General features: G+C 40.3%; 1 protein-coding gene across 11 annotated transcripts in view; it reads right to left on the bottom strand.

Moving 5' to 3' along the window:
* Positions 1-327: 327 nt before the first annotated feature.
* The window catches only part of HERC1 (HECT and RLD domain containing E3 ubiquitin protein ligase family member 1), a 163,650-nt gene continuing 141,573 nt past the window's right edge, over positions 328-22,404 (bottom strand). For all 11 annotated transcript variants that reach the window (XM_025038950.1, XM_025038949.1, XM_015595937.2 and 8 more), the window contains 17 exons: positions 21,424-21,489; positions 21,126-21,251; positions 20,142-20,280; positions 18,952-19,133; positions 18,094-18,249; positions 17,193-17,315; positions 16,048-16,150; positions 14,299-14,468; positions 12,818-12,956; positions 10,695-10,864; positions 9,454-9,623; positions 9,006-9,171; positions 8,119-8,195; positions 7,080-7,332; positions 6,552-6,704; positions 3,643-3,948; positions 328-989 (listed from right to left, as the gene is read on the bottom strand). In XM_025038950.1, the coding sequence (XP_024894718.1) occupies positions 804-989; positions 3,643-3,948; positions 6,552-6,704; positions 7,080-7,332; positions 8,119-8,195; positions 9,006-9,171; positions 9,454-9,623; positions 10,695-10,864; positions 12,818-12,956; positions 14,299-14,468; positions 16,048-16,150; positions 17,193-17,315; positions 18,094-18,249; positions 18,952-19,133; positions 20,142-20,280; positions 21,126-21,251; positions 21,424-21,489 (2,685 nt within the window). In that variant the 3' untranslated portion in view covers positions 328-803. The remainder of the gene's footprint in view (positions 990-3,642; positions 3,949-6,551; positions 6,705-7,079; positions 7,333-8,118; positions 8,196-9,005; positions 9,172-9,453; positions 9,624-10,694; positions 10,865-12,817; positions 12,957-14,298; positions 14,469-16,047; positions 16,151-17,192; positions 17,316-18,093; positions 18,250-18,951; positions 19,134-20,141; positions 20,281-21,125; positions 21,252-21,423; positions 21,490-22,404) is intronic.

The raw sequence follows: 22,404 nt of genomic DNA, 5'->3' as shown, positions 1-22,404 counted from the left end.
TTTAAGCCAGCTATGTAGGAGGAAGGGTGGTTCTGAGAAGAGGGGCTGAGTGGCTGAAGCAAGGGCCCTGGGGTGAGGGAACAAAGTGAGAGACCCAGGATGACAAAACAAATGAAAATGGGGGCCCCCCATTCCCATGGACTGCTATACCCATGAGCCCCTCTGCTATGTCATTTTCAAGCAAAGCCCACTCAGTGTAAAGAAATGTTTCTGATGGGTCAAAAAGCTGTCAGAGTGAGACTAGCTTTAAAGCTTGATTTCTCTCAGTCAGAAGCTCCACTGGAGAGAAAAAAAACAAAAAACAAAAAACAAAAAAAACAGCCCATGTTCTGATTCCTGAATCGTCTTTATTTCTCTGCATAAGGAACCCTGCACAGGCAATTCAAATTAAAACAAAATAAATATATGAATATTCATGTAAAACTGTCCTTTCTAATGAACAATTATACACAATGTACAATTTCATGTTCACTGGGTGGGTTTACAAAATGTACCATTCCCAACTAAAAATGCACCAAAATGGTTCCATGCAAACTTATCAAAAGTGACCGAAAATATGGAGGGGGAAAAAACCTGACTGAGAGCACTTTTTCTGTTTTTTTTTTTTTTTTTTTTTTGTACAATCACAGAAAAATAAAAACATCTAATTTCTTTGTTACATTTAGAGTAACTAAATGTGGCCACTGTTTATAATGTCGGTTTATGTTCCTAAAACATCTATGTAGTTACCATAAAAGTATATCAACATTAAACTGGAAGTGAGCATTACTGAGAAAAAGAAGGGGTGACGGCACCCACGGCAGTCAGTAGTCGGTGTCGGAGCCCTCAGCGTTGTCCACGTTTCTCGAGAGCATGTAGTTGTCCATGTCGATTGAGCGGCAGTTGTTGATGGCGTAGCGCAGACGCTCAGCCATGACCAGCTGGCTGGAGTACGGGGGCAGCCTCAGCTGGAAGAAGCAGGTCTGTGAGGTAGGCAGACTGTCATAAGGCTGTGGAGAGAGAGACCCAGAGCTGTGACTGCAGCATGAGGGTGTCATGGGGGGAGAGGGGCTCCCATTACCACTGCCCCAGAGTCAGGAAAGCACTCCTCCCCGCCTTCGAGATAGGCTCCACAGACATGACTGTGTGGCCAACTCGAGGGGAAGCAGACACTGGGAAACAGCATTAAAAGCTCGGGCTCTGGTGTCCCATGTGTGAGGTGAGAACAAGCCCTGACTGGCAGGATTACCTGAGAGAACATGCTTCTCACAGAGCCTGCCACAATATAAGTGTGTAATAGAGTTCGTTCCCTTGTACGAAGAGTATACAAATGTGAAGATACGTCAGGGATCCCCCAACAGAGCTGGTGAAATGCAACAATTGTCAGGGAGCCACCATGCCCCTCTCCTGTCTTCCTAGTGTGCATACTGCATGCTTCATCTGCCATGGCCAGCAGCACCCAGGTCAAATGAGGAAGGAATAGTTAATTAGATCCCAGTCCATCCATTTAACTAACAATGATGCAGTCACTTAAAATAATTATGATGAAAGAAAAAACAGAAAAGTGCTCAGTATGGATTACTAGGTGAAAAAAGCAGAATACAAAGTTCTAAACACATCATGCAAAAATGTGCATGCTTGAAGCAAAAACTGGTAGGACTTACACAAAGGTGAAAGGTATAAGAATGGCTACTACTAAAGAAAGAGGATTACACAGGTTTCCTGTCCCTCCCTGCAAACACAACTATTTTCTAAACTATTTGTAATGGCTGTAACAGCATTACATTGATTTTATATTTTTAAAATTAGTTTTTTAAAAAGTACCCATCCACTATTTCTTGTCTAACCTTGACTTAACCAACCCCCAGCCCTATACCAGGTAAGTGCACTTCAAAGAGGTAGGATGATGGAGGGAGGCCCAAAACCCCAACTGTGCCAGAGCCACTGATGACACAGAAAGCTCAATTACAGAAAAACCAAAACCAGCAAAGACAGTGAAGGAGAATATTAGCAGGTGGCTCTGACTTGGAAACTGGAGAAATGGTCTAAGAGTCACAAAGGAGAGACCCGCAGTGGTCAGTTTCTGAGACTGAAACCCCCCAGGCAGGGGATTAGTGGTGGATTAACTCCAGGGATGGCAGGGGTAGCTCCAGACAGACATAAGGCAGGGTTTTTTTCCCAGAGCTGAATAGAAATAAACCATTTCCTCCTCCCCATCTCTCTCTGAAGCAACAAAACAGATTTACAACTTATAGTTTCTGGCAAGTCATGGAGAAAATTTATGGAAAGGCTCTTTTCATAGCCCTTCCTGTGCGTGGACTCTCCAGCAAGCCTAGCCCAGGAGAGGAGCCCAGGCGGGTAGCCTTGGGAAGCAGCGGGGGAGGGATGGCTTTGGCTACAGCAACCTCTAGGAGTAGTTACTGGAAAAACACCAGAAAGGCAGACACTGAAACCTGCTGAAACTGGCAGGAAGGGCCCTTGTGTGAAGAGGCCCTACTGTCCTTGCTGCTTCCGGAATAAACACCATGGGCCCTGCTTGGAGGACTGCCCAGCTTATTGGAAGAAGGGGGAGTGTTGAGGGAACACAGACACTTCTAACTTAATGCTGGGATTGAGTGTACTAAGTGTCCAGGAGGTGGAGAGAAGGAGTTCTAGGTCTGTCTTCAAAAATGGTCAGGGGGCCCAGAAAAACATCCAGGAGGGCTTCCTGGAGGAGATGACATTGTTGATGGGCTTAAGGGATGAATAAGAGCTTGCCAGGTATAGATGGAACGGGTGGTAAAGAAGAACTTACTAAAGCTAGGGAACAGCTCGCACGAAGGCACAGAAGTTTAAAAACAGCATAGTCTGTCAGGGACAAAGGCAAGCAGCCCATTATGTCCAGAACATAGTAAGTGTCAAGAGGTTATATCACAAAGCGGGGCAGAGGCCAGATTGTGGAGGTGTTTAAGGCTGCAAAGGTGGTCGTCATTTATCCTAGAGTCAATGCAGGGGGCCCCTGAATGGTCTGAAAAGAGGAGAGTGACATGGTCAGATGGGTGCTTGAGAAAGATGACTCTGGCAGCAGTGTGCATTTAAGACTCTAAGCCTTTTTATTCCTAAGCCATCTGTCAAAACGGCAGCTGGGCTGAGGCTCTGCAGCTGGGGTCTTTCATCAGGCCGCAGAGAAGCTGCACTGCCTGCTCCACGAGGCACACTGCACAAGTAGCTGTAGAACACAGCATTGCTGCTCCCTGCCTCTTCGAGTTCCTTCTGGAGCATGTGCACCAGATAATGGTTAGTATCTTTTTGAAAACAAACAAATAAGACCACATCCCAGTGACAAGTCCCACAATGAAAAGATGTAGGAAATAAGAGGCAGAGGCAACATGATGACTCCTCTGACAAGCTTAGCTTTCACTCAGGAAGATACTGAAAGATTTAGTAAAGGCTATTGGTTGTAGTGTGCCTTGTACATCCATTTAGGACTTTTTTCCACTGAAGTTATGTGATGCTTCTGAACAAGTTTTTCTGCTTGATGTTTTTTTTTAATCTGGAAATTCCAAGCATTAAGTTGGAATTGGCAGGCCTACTTGAAGGTCACAGTTTGTTTTATCCAACATGCAAGCAACAGGAAGCAATAAGGACAGACATTACCAAGGAAGAAAAAAATAGCTTACTTACCCTATCAACCTTCATGATTTGAAATCTCTGAGAAATGTCAGCAGTGTTGGCTGGGAGTCGAGATCTTCCAGACACGAACCTCATGAAAAGCACCCGCTCCTCATTGGAGAACTCCTCCAGCGTGTGCCAGAACCACTGCACGAGCTGATGCTGCTCATCCACCTCCCGGTACCGCACTACTTTCTTCAAGACTTCTACAGAGATCTCAGGCATCCCGCACACCATCTGCTCCAGCTGCTTCGCTGTGAGGAGGGACAGCAGTGGCACGGGGATGATCCACGACATCCCTTCTCGGACCGCAGCTACCTGCTCCCAAGAGAAGTTGTTCATTCAATGTGTGTGCAGAGACTGGGCACCCACTGTGAACCTAATAGGGTTAGGCATGTCCTGCCTGCTGATCTGCTCCCCAGACCCTCTACTTATCCCTCGGATCTCCAGGCACAAGTGCCCGTGCGCATGACGCACCCTCCTTGCCTCTGACCCTTTGTTAGAGCTTCTCCCTGCTTGTGGGACTCAGATACTCCTTCTGGTCCCAGTTCAATCCCATTTAGCAGCCCACCTTCCCTCCCCCACAAAATCCCAGCCTGCTGGGCCCTCCCCAAGGCCAACCTCCCTCACTCATACTCCCACACACGTAGCCTTGGGCTGTGAGGGTGTGCTATGTGGGACAGTTCATCTCCTCAGAAGGGTAAGAAGCTCTTGGAGAACGTGTCTAGCTTCTCTTATTCTTGTAATTTATATTTTTCTTTTGAAAACAGTCATTTTTTTTTGGTAAAAATTATTTGTGTTCATTGTTTAAAAAAAGTTAGAAAAGTATGAAGAAGAAAGTAAAACTGGAGAGTCCTTTTGTAGGGCAGAAGAAGACAGAAAATTTAATTAGGAGACTTAGGTTTCAAATCCCAGCTCCACCACTTCTTTTATTGTAATTTTCTCATCTGAAAAGTGAGACAAATAATTGCTGCTCACATAACTGTGATGAGAATTTTAAATGAATAATTATATGAAAGTCTGTATGACTGGGTAGTTTATACTGCTTTTGTTCTTTTAGCACAGTGCTGAGAACAGGCCAGAAGGGGAATGCTGAGGGGAAGCTGCTAGGAGCTGCCCACGCTGTTTAGAATTCCTCCAAGGTTGCTAGTAGTGCATCCCCTGCACACAGACTCATGGCTCTTCAAGGTTTGTTTCATATATATGCCTTCACTCTTGGCCAATTCAAAATCACCTACCATAAAAAAAACAAAAACAAAAAACCCCAAAATCTCAAAATAAGCCATACCTTGGGGAAGGCCCTGGGGTTAAGACTGGTACAGGGTTATCATGCCTGGGCTAAAGAATGAGACTGGCAGTGAGGGCAGTCTCTACTGATACTGAAAGGAATATCCTAGCTAAAATCTGCCAAAACCCAAGATATCATGCCTGGCAGAATACAAACCAAAAGCTGTCTGGAAAAAAAATGAGGCTATGGTATGGGGCTGGCTACTTGGGTGGGGAACGACTGGAGACAGCCATGAGAACATTGGGTTCTAAGAGATGAGGAGGAAGTGAAAGAGGAAGAAGGCTTTGTTACAAAAACAGGGACAAAGCCAGGGCAGAGCACAGCACAACTGACAGAGAGTGGAGTGTCACTCTCTGACTCTCAGGAGAAGGGCCAGCAGAAGAGCCTAGACCTGCCCTGCAATTAAACTTGGCTTGGGAGCCTGGTTCCACCCTGGGCACATCACTTCATTTCTCTGGAGTAGGTGCTCTCATCTGTGAAATGGTGACAGTAATCCTTATCTCACAGAGTAACTATGGGAAAAACTGCACATGAGGGTGCCTGGCACCATGCCTGGCATGCAGGAGGTGATCAATACATTTTTAGTCAGTTATTCACCCTCCAAGGATTAAAAGTAGCCATAAACTAGAAACAAATCCTAAGCCCTGGCTGTGTAAACAGCATTGCTGATGAAACCCGCCCTTACTAAACTGAGGGACTTAGTTTTCTGACGAGACTTGGTCCAAAGCCAGAATCAAAGAAAGAACCAGGAGTGAAGGGTATAGAATATATATACTTTAAATTATTACACAGCCTCAAAGCCTGAGTCCAGCTCTCAATAAGACCCCAACACAGTCTGCAAATAAAGTATTACTGAAGTGGCTATAAGGATTATATAACCCCCCAAAAATCATTTTTGGACACAATATTCATTTCTATTATCACTCATCATACTCTCATCATTTATTAAATGCTTACTATATGTCAGCATAGAATAAGGATACATAGGATGTAGATACATAGATAGCTAGATAGATAGACAGACAGATAGACAGACAGACAGACAGACAAAATACATTCTTCATTCAATGTGTTATAAGCTAATAGAAAAACAAGACCCAAACTCTGTGGCTTCTTACTGAAACTACAACACAGAAGTATATGGTATCTTGAAGAATTTCTAAGTAACAAAAAAGATCTCTACAGGTTATGAACCTGGAGGAAAAGTGCTCTGTGGAGGAGATGCATTCTCAGCTGGGGCTTGAAGGACTGCAATAGGAGAGGGGAAGAGGCACTCATGTGAGATTGCAAGATCAGCATTCAGGGGTTCCTTCACATGGACCCTGACAAAGCTGGAGTGGGGACCATGGGTTGGGGAGCAGTAAGAGATGAGGAGGAGTGAGAGAGCAGGGTCTGAAGGCCTGGGTGAGAGCTTGCCCTCAATTCCACCGGAGTGCTGACCTACGTAAGGTCTTGAGTAAGGAGATAGGAGCCAAGAAATATGACCTGAATACTCTCTGAACAGGAGCTGAAATATAGATACAAATGAATCAATACAGTAAATTAATATGCAAAAATTTGGTAGTAACTGGTCAATTCTTGTTCGGAGACAAAGACAAACATCCACATGTACCCCCGAAGTATGTAATCTCACCTGTCGGTCCATCTCGTGAAGTCGGTATTCAATGGCCCTCTCCACATACTCCTTCCTATTGGAAAATGTGAGTGGGATACTATTTCCACCAGGGATAATGGGAACCATCTTGCCATCAGCGCTCTGGCCAACAAAAGAATCAAGAGGAATCATCTAAGAATAGAAGAAAAAAATTTTTTTACTACAACAAAAAGTATATTTCACACAAATATAGCAAAACAGTAACAACATCAAGATTTTTAAGGATAAAAACAAAGCAAATGAGATAGCTGATCAGGACACTTGATCAGTAAGGAATATGCTGACTCATCTGGCTGTAGTTAAAAATGAGGCTGAATCTTTCTCCCCCTAAACCAGGTCTGAGAATTGGTGAAAGGGGAAGCAGCAGAAGCTAGGTGCTAGAGCCAACTCTACCTGGTAGCAGCAATTCCTGGAGTTGAGCTGCTGAGGGCACCTAATGGGACATGGCGTGAGTCAGCCAGACAGCAAGCAGAAGACCAGCAGAAACATGGGCTGGCTAGAATTTACCTCATGGAAACTCTCCTCGGTAATCCCACTGTCTTCAATGTGAAGAATGCTGTTGAGGGTCTGCACATAGAGCAGATCCACCTCCTCCAGGTCTTCCAGGGTGAGTGGGACGCAGCACAGCTGCTTCCACACCAGAGGGGCCAAATGGAGGTCCAGAGGCTTCTTTGTGCGAATGGCAACCCCCATTAAAATTCCCAAGAACTTAAATTGCATTAAGTGTTCATCGATGCAGGCAGAAGGGTTAAAAAGGAACCTGCAGAATTAAAGAAAATATTTCAAGCAAAACTTTCCTTACATCTATTAGAAATGTTACCTAACAGCTATAGCATTAGTCTAGACCTGCGTTGACCAATATGTTAGTCATTAGCCATATGTGGCTATTTAAATTAATTAAATAAAATTTAAAATTCAGTTCTTCAACCACTCCAACCACATTCAAGTACTCAACAGCCACATGTGGCCTACGGCTACTGTTTTGGACAACACAGGGACCCTATTTTGAATTATTCTTGGAAGAAACATAAAAGTGCAAGTGAATGGCCTCTTAGTCCTTAAGCTATCTGCTCCAGGATACCCTATTTCCTAAAATCACTTCATTGACCATTTACAAGTCCATGACACAAGATCCAAAATTCAAAATTTGGCAAATACAAGGATAATATATAAATGCAAATACTAAGTGCTGTGATTTGATAGCATATCAAAGCTTTTTAATAAACTTTGATGCAGAAAATGGTGGCCTTCAGAAACACAAAAGAAGTCAGGTTTCATGATCAAGTTTGAGTTTCCTCTACCCCTCTGTATTATCTCTGAGTTGGTCCCACACTAAAAACCAGTTCCTGATGGAAGTGCCTTTGTTTTCTTATCTGTGAACAGCAGTTTCTACTCCTTAGGAATGGGGATTCAATGAATAATACATGTAAATCACTTAGAACAGTGCCTGGCACACAGTAAGCACTTAATAAATGTGATAAATGTGAGTTACTGTTGTTGCTGTTGTTATTATTGACATTTAATAAACACTTGCTGACCGCCTTACCGGTCCCTATTGTAACCCACTTCTGCGGTGGCATTGGGAGAGGGTATAAGAAGGTCAACGATACCAGTTTCAAGTTCCTGTAAAGGAAAGAAAAACAACTTTTTGAGAAATGACAACCAAATGCATTAAGAGAATGAACCAATTAAATTCAACAGTATACTGAAAATATTTGAGAAATTTATAATGTTCTGTAACAACCAATCATCTCTATGAGTATTTTTACAGTTTTACTTTAAAATGAAATTAGGAACTCCCCAATGTACCAAATATCTTGTTGCATGCAGAACTAAGAAGAAAAAGTCAATTCAGGGCAGGAGTTGGGGTATCTGTGAGTAGGATATAGTATATTTAAATAGACTCAATAATTGATTACTAAGTGTTATTTTAGTCACAGGATTTTTTAGAAAAATCTTGACACCAGGCAAAGCTGGAAGGGTCAGAGATGATCTGGAAACAAAACTTCCACTGCAGATCTTAAAATAAGAATTGGTCCAAACTCTTAAGACTTGTTTTTCTAATTCCCCTGGAGCCTGGCACTTCTAAAAGCACCAGAATAAACTGGAGCATATGGGTGGTCCAGGATTTGTCTGTTACATAAAGTAAATATGTCATTGTTATTTCCTCTGCCAGTATCACAAGCAACAGATGGTGAGTCATCGGTAGATGGCTAAGCACTAACATTTATTCGGGAAGGTATCTTCACAAAGCATTTCACAAACCCTTACTATAATTCACCTATACATCATTAACAGCATGACTTTATGTAGGGCTCACAAACGCATACTTGCTATATTTATAAAAACATGCCTGACAGAGTAATCACTGGAAATGGTAAAATGGCCAACGCCTGAGCAGACAACTCAGTAGAGGACATTGAATGAACAGACCTGGCACATCTCTGTGATTGTGTCATCAAACACTCCTCCAGCGTCATCAGCCCCTTCTCCAACCAGCTTAACCTTCCATGCTCTGGAGGGCAGACGAAGGTCTGAAGCATTCAGTTTAACTACTTGTCTTGCTATCTGGACAAAGATGGGCTTACACTTCCGTCCTCTTTAAGAGAAAGGGAAAACTGTATAAAACACAATTCTCACCAACTTCGCAAATCACCACAAAGGTCACTTGAAGATATCTTCCCGTCAGCAGCGAACAGGCCAGCTTAACGATAGTCAAACACTGTGCAAGGCCCATGGTAACAGCACTGGGTACTAATATAAATACTGTTATTACCCTACTTTACAAATGAGGAAGCTAAGGCTCACAGAAATTAGTTAGTAATAATGTTCATCTAAAAAAAAGCCAGCTAGTTAGTGAAACATACATACATACACTAACCTGGTTGATATCCTCTTTACTGTAATTTGAGGTCCATAGTTTTTGCCTTGAACCATGGTTTTTCCTATGGAGCGCACCATCGGGAGGGTATAGACTCTTGGTGCTAACAGAGGCCGAAGCTGTCCCTGCACAATGCCCCACGTTCCGGCATTATAATGAGATGCACTGTTCTGTAACAGAAAGTAAGCTTATCAGAAATGATACTCTCTAAGGCTTAAAATAAATAATACATTTTACTTTTAGAGCATAATTCTTTTTGAAATTCACTTTAAAAGCATAAACCTGGGTGTAATTATTAGTCACTTTAAAAAAATATTTTTTTCTGATAAAATGATTATGTAAAAAAAACTTGGAAAATACAGAAAATGACACATGCACATACATGCAAATGAAATCGTCCATAATCCTACCATACAGAGATGGCCCCATTAACACTTTGATCTATTTCCTTCCAGTTTCTTTCCATGTGTGTAGGCATACATTTTTCACACTGAGATCATACTGCTTATTCAATTTTCTGCTGCTTTTCTCACCTAACTTTATATCATTAAACATTTCTCTAATTACAGTTTACCGACACTATTTAGTGCACATAATATTCTGTCATCTGGCTGATTATCTATTTCTAACAATGATTTGTCAAATTTCTCATATGCCCCATGACTGGCTACCTTAAGGATTTTTGATGAACAGTTTTATAAACTGATATACATTTTGGCAGGCGTGTCTACACATTAAACCAGCAAATAAACAAAGCCAGATGTTTTCTTCCTAAATTACTAGACTGTTCTATAAAGACATAAGTCAGACAAATTTACTTTATCTCCTGCACTTACCCTTCCACAGGACCTAGAATGCACATTTGTAAGGAGACCAAGAAGTCTCTTAAATGCTGTGGACTCATTTATATAACAACTTTGACTGGTACTAATAGCTTTAAATGTTTAAGTTTTAAAATCACATAATGGACTTTACAGAAAATTTATGCTTATATTCATACTTCCTCAAGGTTTGGACAAATCAAAACACAGAAGGAAGACCACTTTGTGTCCAGTAGCATGGTTACCAATATCTGGACTGTCACTAAACCAACAATAAAAAGGAAACAGAATTGTTGCCTTTTCTACATCTCTTGGGTGTAGTGGAAAAGTATTAGCCATGAAAGAATTTTCTGAAGGTTGAAAAAAGTCCCAGACCTGGTGAGCACATCACAGGCACTGTTTCCCAAGTCAGCACGTTACCTGGTTGTTGGGGCTGAGGTTCAGCAACCTCCAGGACGAGTACATGAGGTCCGAGAAGTGGTAAAGCAGCCGGAGCCTGGCCCTCGCGGTGTGGATGCTCACCTCCCTCAGCGCCCCGTACTGGGGGGGCACTGCATCGGGCAGGCCCAGCTGCAGAGGTACTGAGACACCTGCCCAGAAAGCAAATGGACACTTATAAAGGAAAATGCATTGCGTGCATTTTCAATATTTGGAAAAATTTCAAACACAGAGAAGTAAAGTGCACAATGAACATCCATTCTCACCACTTAAATTCCCCAATTAATATTTTGCTATATTTGCTTTATCACATATTTATCAATTCCTCTATCCACCAATTCATCTTATTTTTTTGATGCACCTCTGTTGGTTTTTAAAACATCTTATTTATTTATCATTATGGAAACTTGTTTTTTTTTCTCCTTTAATTTAGTTTCCCATTTAACTATGAGACTTAAACAGTTCCTTCACAAAAACAAAAACCAAAACAGAAAAGCCCAAATTCTTCCTTTCATAATCCATAATTGTCATCTTCAGAACAACACAAGCTGTGGGCCAAGACCAGGTAGGCAGTTCTAGAGAATGCAAATCGGCAACTTAGCAGAGCCGCCTCCCACACTTACTAGGGATCTGACAGAAAGTGACCATGACAGATGAAAGGAATGGTTGCATGATTCATGAAAGCTTTTTACTGCAAGAACAAGAGCTCTGAAGAAGTAAAGACAAGGATTACATGCACAGTTCTTCTCTTATAAAAATGCACAAAGGATTTTTGTAAAAACAAAATACTCAACTTATTTGAGTTTTCTATAAACAAAAATTTGTACAGCTCAATTCCCAGAAGAATTTACTACTGTTAATAAAAGTTAACATTTATTGAGTACTTCTATGTGCCTGGCACTATTCTAAGTGCTTTGTAGGAATTGGTTCATTTCTTCCTTTGCACTTTAAAATAGGCGCTGTTATTACCCTTATTTTATAGACAAGAAAACTGAATCTCAAGTTCACTCAGCTCATAAGTGGAGGAGCCAGGATTCAACCCAGGCAAGTGCTTGCAGAGTTTGAACCTTTAACCATAACACTGTGTAGCCTCTGTCCTGAAGTGGAAGCGAAATTCCTCTGGAAGCTGCAGAGGCCCCTGAGCGTCTGAAATTGTCAGTGCATGGGCAGCAGTACTCATTCTGAATTCTGTTAACCAGAAACCATCTCCTGCTTATTTGGAATCTACTTGCAGTCCCACCTTGCTCTCTTAGGGTATCTAAGAAAAAATATCTATGAGGAGTCTTTTCCAAGGACCTATGGCTCAGAAGTAGAGAGATCAGTACAAAGGGAAGAAAATGCTGAGCTCTCAGGCACAGATTGCTTCAGGGAAATCCTAGTGCCTTAGACAACAGAGGATGTAGAAAGAAAGGACTTGAGGACCTAGGAAAGAAACAGCCCAAATATGAAGATATGCGTAAGGATGATAAATGCCACACTTAAGCTAATTATTACATTTTGAGGAAGGGAAGATGGATATAATTGGGGGAGTGCATGGCTGGATGTTAAGTATACAAATATGAATTTTTCTTAATGTACTTTGTAGATCTATAAGAATTTCACAATAAATTTAAAGCAAATCAAACAACAAAGAGGTAGGAACAGCCCATCAGTCCTGCTGCATGCTGGAATAAAATGGCAACGTTTTTTGCTGTGCCAATGCATAGACAAAATCATGTTTCAACTGGTTAACTGTGGTGAAGAATTTGACAAATAGTCTCAGGGTTTTTAATCTTTAATACTAACAGCAGGCCTTAGAAAACTACTACTTTTATATAAAAACATTCTTAGTTGATGCTCTAAAATTATAAATTTTTGCTTGCCTAAGTGGTTTTCTTCTTTTGGGGGTGCAGAAAGGAACTGCTTCATAATGAACTCTGCAGGAGAATTGCCTGCTGTGAAAGTATTTACAGTGCTGATAGCACAAAGAGCGCTTTGGTTGTGTGGGGGAAGCTTTGATGGTTTCAGAATGATGTCTGGATGCTGTATGAAACTGGCAAGCAGACAGTGCAGCTGGGGTACTGCTGAAAGAGAAGCTGCAGGAGCATGGATATTTCATCCCTCACCTGGTGCTCTTGGCGGTACAGGCGGTGCTGTCCACGCAGCACTGTGGCAGCGGCCAGCTGAGATCTGCCGAACGTTTTTCCCTTGCAAAACTGTTACCAGGGTCGGTTCTCGAACGTGATTGGTGTGGCCTAGGCCAAGCTGAGGATAAATTACAAATACACACAGATTGAATTAGAAAGAGGAAGAGAGGAAGTCAAGATGATGAAATTTGTCTTAGATGGTAGCAGATATATATACATTAATATCTGTACCAAGCCACAGCATTGAAATAATGAAATTAATTCTGATTTTCTCTATCAGAATGGTCCTTGCAGATCAGACCGTCTCCTAAAAGCTGAGCTACAACAAGGCCGCTGCAAATCTAGCACATTAGTCTTAATGACTGAACACATCCTTGGATTCCACTTCTGGAGAGGAAATTAACTCTGAGAAAGTTAAAAAAAATATCAGAATGTTCTATAGAGCTTTTAACTTAAAACATGGTGATTTCTTGATTTTCAACATGGATTGCCTGTGTAACAATAAATAAGCAATTATAAAAACATACACAGAAGCAGATTATCTTCCCTAGATCTCTGTTCTTAGCATCTGACTAGGACACCCAGTGTTTCAGCAGCTAAGCACCTCAACATCAGTAAGGAGGACCATGTCAAGGCCCTGTCAGGGACCTCCCAAAGGTACCCTCATCATCAGTTCTCCTCTCATTAAGACAATGTGCAACCCTAATGATGAGCAGTTTCCTCATCTGTTAAGATAGTGATGAGACAACAGGGCCAAAATGAGGCTACAATGGATAATACTGAACCTGGAACTTGAGGGGCCCTGAGTACCTGTACCTGCTCTGGGGCAGCCAGACCCAGAGAAGATTTTTAGAGGAAGAGGATGTGGGACTGAAAGCCACCACAGTAGCAAGCATCTCAGATATCTCTCACCAAAGTCCCTCCTTCTTCCATATACAGGGTAGGCTAAACACATCAACCTTGAGTCTTTTCTCAACCTCTTACTCCTCTGTGTAATGGGAGTGACAGGACTTCTTGCACAAACACAAATATACTTTGTATACTGTCATATTATAAAATATAAAAGTATCATTGTTTTATTCTTTCCATTTTCCAGATCAACGAATGCTCCTGGGATCTAATCTCACATATTATTGATGATGGTGAAAAGAGTAGCAAATACTTATAAAGCGGTGCTTACTATGAGTCAGGCGCCTATCAGTGTTTATAGACACATACTTACACTCAGTTAATTTCCTTAATCACTTTTCTGTGATTTTTTTTAACTCATGGGATAATACCTACTTGGCTACAATCAAGAGAGATATGCACAACTGGACACATAAAACAATCAGTCCCATGGCAAAGTGATGTGCTTGAGACACTGTGATATCATGAGTTTCCTAGCTTAGTCCTTTCCCAAATAAGAACTGTTGTCAGATTTCTAGAATATGAGAGCAGCAAGCAAGATAAATATTCACCTGTCCTTCTGAATTGCTTCCCCAGGCATATACATCTCCAGTTGATGCTAAAGCAAGTGTGTGTTCAGCTCCAACTGCCACATCTTCGATGACCACTCCAGCCAGGACAGGGATTTGTTGTGGTCGATTGTGATTGCGAGCACGCCCTTCTGGCAGGCCTATCAAGCGATCTGAAAATAGCAGGGGAAACTGATGAATGGCACAGCATAGTCCTTTTATGTTTCCTAATGAGTCACTGACTTTTATGGTGGAACAGCAATGACATAAATAACTTACTGAGCAAAAGCTGCTATTCTGGTAAGGTATACTGGATTCTGAGTGAACAAAAAGTTTAAAACTATTTCTTTGTAAAATTTCACAGGCTCCTTATTTATAAAAATAAATAAAATTAAATATAAAATTAGTAGCTTATTTCAAAGCAAGAGGCACCTCCAGTACCCTCATATTTGAGGACTGGTACATAGTTCACAAAGGCCCTAAAGTTCTTACATTCTAAAAAAAGATGTCATTCTACCTGTGTTGTCCTTAAACTTCCAGCCAACCTCTTCCCTTCCCTTTGCTGCCAAACCTCTACGGAGTGCAGGCCAGCCCCAGTTTCTCCATGTCTTCTAGGACTGTCTGGCTTGGCCACCTACTACAGCCTATCTTCCACTTTCACTACTGCACTGAAACTGTACTCTAAAAAGCCATGAGTAGCTCCTAACTGCCTATTTCAATAGCCTTTTTCCCAGGCTCCAGCCCACAGAGCCCCACGAAACCTTCTGATAAACCTTCAGCTCCTCCTTCCCCTCCTAGTTCACTGGCTACCTCTCTCTCTCCACTCCTTTCAAGCCAACTCTTCTGAGTCCTTTTCTTGTACTCACATTCCCTAGAGTTCTATCCTCCTTTTTTCATTCTATACTCTCTCCTTGGATTTCTTAAAGCCTATTAATATGGCTTTAATTACCATCATTACACATTATGCAAACCTCTATCTCCATTATCTCTCTGGAATTCTGGATCTAAATCCCCAATAATTTGCTGGACATCTCCATACGAATGCATGCGTACACACAAGCACACACACACATGCATGCACGTGTACACACGTACACACACGTACACACACAATATGGCCCAAATTCAATATGACTCAAATCAGCATCCTGTCCTCAGTCAATGGCACCAATGTTCTTCCTAAACTAGAAACTTCAATCAGGGTTTACTTATTCCTCTTCCTCTCATCTGCCTCACATACCGCTCAATCACTACCAACTTGCCAAGAAGTTACACTTAAGAAGATGAGTATGTTGCCAGAGAATTCCACTGTGGATATCTGGATTAGGAACCTACTCAAGATTTGAACCCTGAATGCCTATAAATTCCTAAGACCTGAGCCACCAGTTCCTCAAAGGACTAGGGAGTGAGGTAGGATCCAGAGGCGCTCTGGTGGTCAAGACTATGTCTGTGACAGCACGGTGGAGGCAACAGAAAGGAACGGGGGAAGGACCTCTGTAGGAACTCTTCTAGCAAGAGGGAAGGCTCTGGCATGGAGGGCCATCAATGGGGAGGAGAGTATCTTTCTGACAAAGGTCACAGAGAGGAACAGAAAAGTTCCTCTGAACCGAATGAAGTTCATAGTGTCCACTCATCACCCAGAACAAAAAAATGACTCAAATTTAGAGCACTTTCTATAAAACTGGAAGGCAAATGCTTCTATAATACATGAGTACACAAAGCAAGCAATGTAATGTTTAGAAAATGCCTTACCTTGGCCAAAGGTATACACATGACCATCTTTGGTCAATGCAACAGAAAACTGAGTTCCACAAGCAACCTTTTTTATTCCAATTCCACAAAGGACATCGACTTTCTGTAAAATAAAAGTGTAAGGCACACTTCAAAAAGGAAAAGAAAAACCTCTTGAATTTGCCTAATGAGATGTATAAACTCAAAGATTATCTTCCAATAAAGATACTAATAGTTACTGACCTGTTTCCACCCAAATTCATACTCCTAAATAATATTTTCCCATGCTGCTCTGCAAACTACCTGAATTTGGGGGAACCTATCCATGTTCTGTGCAGGAGCATTTGACTAAAATCCCTAGGACCTCACGTGAAGTGGAAGCATTCTTCTGGGCAACAGAAAACAGAGAGTCCTGTGGCCTTTTAAAGACCACTGAAGATCATGTAAAAAGGGGTTGCTCCCAGTTAGACTTTTTCTGCTTTCAAAAGTCATAGTAACTGATTTATCTGTTTCTCAGAGAGGCTTCCTGGCTTTGTAAATTTAGCTGAATATTCACCAGTCTAACTTTCAACATGTCACAGGCTATATATGATGGTGAATCTGCAGTTGACTATAAATTGAGTATTTGTAAATCATGCTGCTTGTTAAATATGTTAGGAAAACATACATAAAAAATTGTATAAAAAGTCTTCTGCAGAGCCAAGAAACCTTCTATAATGTGAATAACAGCTTCTAACTTAATTTTTTATGCACTCAGATTTCCTTTCTATTTTTTTAAAAGGAGGTGCATACCTGTATAATTCAGTGGTAATAATATGCTGAAATGGCAGCAATAAGCAGAGGGTTACAAAAAGTTGGTCATCATTTGACACCCTGGAGATATGTTTATAACTATTTCTTCTTTACACAGAAGATAGTTCTGCAGTGCTCAGCCCATGTAGAGACAGACACTTATCCTTGCAGAAATTTTATATCCAGTTTAGCTATTAATGGCTTATTTGAAATCAAAATCTAGAATGCTGAACATATAAGAATAAGCAACAGAAGCTTCTAAACTTCATTATGGATTACCAAAAATGTTAAAGGTAAATTATCTCCAACTAAAAAGTGGTACTGACAGACAAAAACCATGTTGTCTGAAATCCTAGATTAAAGACAATACTGACCTGAGGTGAAGATTTTGCAGTGGAATTTCCTAAGCCTAGTTTTCCATAGTCCCCATCACCAAAAGCCCACACCATGGAGCCATCTGCTGACACTGCCAAAGTGTGGTTTAAGCCACAAGCCACCTGGAGAAATAACAGAGTGTTCAGTAAGGCAAACTATAATACCTAAAACACATACTCCTGTTTCTGGGACCTTTTACCTACTTCAATGAAAAGCCTGGTTATTTTTCCAAAGACTTTTATTGGTTTCAAGGCCTTCTACGTTTTTTAACCAAAATGTGTCAACAAGAAATAATTCCAATGTCCACAAATAAAAAAATAACTTTTCTCTTCAAAGTGAAATCCTTCATTATCTACGGCTAACTCAGAACCAGAGAGCATAGAAAACAGGGGAAAAGCACATATGACTCAAAAATACTTATTCATACCAGAGAAGTCTAAGGAATGATATAAAAAAGATAAAAATATCTTATTTCCTTGCTAAGAGATAGTCTCAATGTGTACATTGAGGACAGGGACAACTACTGCTTAAGAGCAGTAGCTATGAGTGATGCTGCAGTTCAGCTGTCTGCTTCCAGACTACTAGAGTCACAAAAGTCTGTATTCTTTAAAGGTTCTATAATCAAGTTGCATTAGTACTCTGTAGGTTTTAAAATATTCACATCCTGAATTAATATGCAATCGAATAAGACAAACAAACTTCAATGACAAACAAATGAGTTAAAATGTGAATTTTCATAGGGGAAAAAACATGAGAAACTATCAATTAGGCCAAGCAAAATGTATGTGAGGTTAAAAATGACTGGTGATTCTTTTCTTCCTGAAAAGAGAGTGTCTAAGTGCACACACAGGAAATAAGAAACTATGACCAAATAGAACACATCATTGACTTATTCCATGCCTGTCCAATCTGATATCCCTCCAGTGCGGTCACTCTCTCTGGAAGTTTTTTGTTAGAGGTGTTTCCAAGACCCAGACGACCATAGTCACCATTCCCAAAGGTAAACAGTTTGCCATCAGAAGTTACCACAGCTGAGTGCTTGAAGCCACAAGACATCTACGGACAGAACCAAGGAGAAAAAAATTTAAGAGAGAATACTAAGAAAGAAATAAGTAAGTCATTTTGGGTTATTAATATAGGAATAAACTGACAAATCAGGATCTTCAAGACCAGTATGTTCTATCTGCCCAAGTGGCCCTCCTGCTCCTCCGAGTCTGAGCTATCTCATCACACTCAGGAAGACCAAGCTGAACAGCACACCTTGGAAGAACTGTTGCTACTCATCAGCTGTATACAGATGACTCAGACTACGTGACATATTGAATGGGGAAATTTTGTAAACTCTATAAAGTGCTATGCAATTTACAATATTATTTTAGATTACTAATGGATTCTCTGGAAAATGTATATGAACTCAGCCTTAGTAACAATAATGACAGTATGAAAGCAAAGCTTTCTCTTTTTCGATGTATTAAGAACTGTGTGGCATGAGCCAAACCCCACACTGATTCCTCCAACGACCTGCAGCACCCTAGCCGGGGCCAAGCAGCTTGCTGGCTCAGGAAAAAAGGAGCCTATTCTAATAGCAAACCCCAAACTCTAATAAGCTCAAAAATGAGCCTGACACAACAACCCAAAACAGTGGATCTCTTATAATGATTGTGTAATAATTTTTACTATTATTTCCCATTACCTAAATTTGATTTGACAACTAGTATGTTTACATTCAAAGGCAAACTCATTCATGTTCTGTCTGACCTGCACCACTTCTTCTCCTTGTAAGGCTTCAATCTGTCTGGGTCGCCGTTGCCTGTCGCTGTTCCCATGGCCAAGTTTGCCATAATCACCATCTCCCCAGCTAAAGACCTCACCACTTTCAGTCAGGGCCATCGAGTGCCCATCAGAACCACAGGAAGTCACCAGCTGAGTCACCACAAAGCCTGGAACAGAGCAGAAACCCATTAGTAGTCACTGGATGTTTTAAAACTCCCCTCTACTTGCAGTTGCTATAGAATACTCTCAGAATCGAAATATACCAAAATAATACTGCAGAAATGAAAACAATTTTTTAATTTTAAATTAGATTTGCAGCAACAGCCTAGCAAATTGGGAGCAGTCTCATAAAACAATGATGTGACAGGGAAGAGGAGGTAACAGGAGCAGGTATAATCACTGAGGACTATGTATTAGCTACTCCTATAAATGCTTTACAAGGATTACCTCATTTTCTATTTTCACATAGAACCTGTGAGGCAGATATTATCATCAACACTTTTATAATTGGGGAAACTGAGTTACAAAGAATTCTAATAACTTGTGCAAAGATGTTGTAGAACCAGTTAGGAACCCAGCCCTCTCACCCTCACTGCTATGGTCTTCACACTTAGATCTCAAGGAAGAGTACTTAGAGCTACTCAGAAATTGGTTCTGAATTGTCATTTGTGTGCTTTTCCTTAAAAACCCCTTTGCTCTTTTTGTAAGCTTCAGAGTCAGTAAAAGTTAACTTAAGGAACAAAGCGGGGCTTCTGCAATGGTTTCTCCAGAAGTAATCTTATTCCAAGTCACAAAGAATTCTGACAGAGATGCCCTTTAAAAGTCTTTAGTACACATTAATATAAACCGATTTTTAATTTTAATGAAACACATGCACAATTGCTACTTTTATTAATAGTTGCCTAATTACAGTTTTCCAATTTAAAAAAAATTTGTTTATATAGTCTTCAGTGGGTCTTAAACAGTTATTTATACCACTGAATTCTACCACTATGATAAATAGCTTGCAAAATAATATAGCTTAAAACATGGAAATTAAGGCTGTATATGCCTAAATGAGACTCTAAATATAAGTGAAACTCCTACATGACTATCTAGCAAAGGTTTGAGATGAGTTCCAACATAAGCAAACAGGCCATAGTTTCTGACCAGCTTTTAGTTGAGGATAATTTTACCTTGTAAGGCTGATATAACAGTCAGTACATGAAGGTCATCTGAATTTCCTTGTCCTAATCTGCCATAACTTCCTTCCCCACAAGCCAACACTGTGCCATTGGCCTGGATGACAAAGGTACAATTCTGACCACATATGACCTAGTATAAAAACACACGATTAAATATATTATCCTTTATTATACAGCTTTAACATGTAAACATTTAAAATAATTCCATGTATACCTAAGATACCATCATCAATTATATTATCCTTTTACTACAGGGGAAGGGTTGATATAACTATAGGGTTCCTACAAGCCCTTGATTATTATAAAACTGCTTACTTAACTAAGAGATGTATGAGGCTCATCTATTTAAGAGAGCAGTTTGAAACCATGTTATCTATAGAGATTTCAGACTATTGTGAAGAGTTTAAATAACAACAGAACAACAAAACAGATAAAAGAAGAAAGAGGAAATATATTCAAAACTGAGCTTGAGGTCAGCAAAAGGCAGAAACTGGAAGGGATATACATGCCTAAGAATAGCGAATTCTGGGACTTACTGAGGTATAAAAGAATGAAAGAGAAAGCAGTGGTCTCAGGAAGGGTTTGGAAATATAGTACACAATTATTAAAAGAGAGGAGAGGTGTCAATGAAATTTGGTTAAAGAGCCCAGTAAGTCTATAGCCCTAAGAGAGAACCAATAATTAGCAGTATCTTAACTTCTATAAATATGTCTTGGGCAGGCCTAATGCATCAAGATGTTAATTCAATACATGTGAAAGCAAGAAAAATTTAGAAACTTATTAACAAAACTTAAGTCTGATAAAAATCTTAGAAAGCTTTTATTTGAAAGCTGTAACATCATGACTTTCTTTAGTGATTCCTTACAATAGACTATGAAATGGACAAACTTTATCTCACAGTAAGTTACTGACAGCAAGGGAATCAGAATTGTCAGTTCCCAAGTTTCTTCTCCATTTCTTTACCCTGTTAGTTACCTGTTGGGCCTGTGAGAAAGAGGGAGCTGCTGCAGGTACCATTACATTTCTTCCAGCTTCTGCCAGCTGTCCATGCCTGCCAGCACCCCACAAGTAGACATCACATTTACCTCCCAGATGCCAGTCCTAGAAAACCACAATCATCTCAAAATTAGATTCATCCATTCATTCAAACAAGCATGAATTGGGTACCAAGTGTGCCAGTGCCTATGAGAGACACTAGGACACAAATGCACAAGCATTTAAAATCAGAAAGTATACTAAAAACAATTATATAGTTATCTTCATCTTTACTGACCTCAGGTCTAGAAGTTGCCCAAGACATAATTTGTTCATCCATGCCATTAATCCATTTACTGTTATCCTGTAAGACAGGGCAAACATCAGGATCAATCCTGCTTAATCAAGATTTATGTATTCTTAACTAACAACTAAGTCTTCTAACAACTAAGTCTTCTTTCCCAAAAAGGACTTGGTAATAGTATAAGAAATTAAGAGCAGTCTTATAATCATACCAAACTTAATTTTATGCATTGTTAATATTTCCTTTCATTTTACACTTTCACTATCAACTATCACTATCGCCTTAGTGATTTAAAGCTAGCCATTTATGTTTTCTGAACACCCATAGGAACAAGGTCATGTGCAGGAGTCATAGCCCTGAGAACTTGCTGTATAGCTTTGGGTAGGTCACTTCATCTTTCTGGGCTTCGGTTTTCTCATCTACAAAATGACAGATTTGGGGCAAATGGGCTCAGAAGAATACTTACTAATTAAAATATTCTACATTTAGATCACTTCTCTCAATTCATGTCTGTTTTATATTTTATCTATATTTATATACTCAAATATTTATATATATAAACCTTCACTAAGTAAAGGGGATTGTTAGATTAAGTGCTGGCCTGCACTATCTACATCACAGTTTATATGGCTAGACACTCAGATATAATTAGAATGCTCTTCCATATTCTTATTGATTAGAAACATGAGTGAAGTGCCAAATAATTTATAATCTATACATGGAATAAATCTCACAAGATGACCAGGATAATATGCTAAAATATATACAAATAAAGTGACTAACAGGGTACTTCTGAACAACAAAAAAAAGAGGGGGAAATACAGGACTATGCCATTGAGAGCCAGCAAGTTTACAAGAGCTCCACAGTTCTCATAGAATCAATCCCTGTCACCATAAAGGCCTACCATTAAATCAAAGTGACTATTTGAAAAAAAAATTTTTTTTAAGTTTATCTGAGGATATGCTTCTAGCTAT

Source organism: Pteropus alecto, unplaced genomic scaffold (assembly GCF_000325575.1).
Source record: "Pteropus alecto unplaced genomic scaffold, ASM32557v1 scaffold86, whole genome shotgun sequence".
Classification (NCBI taxonomy): Eukaryota; Metazoa; Chordata; class Mammalia; order Chiroptera; family Pteropodidae; genus Pteropus; species Pteropus alecto.
This window is presented reverse-complemented; position numbering and strand designations above follow the sequence as displayed.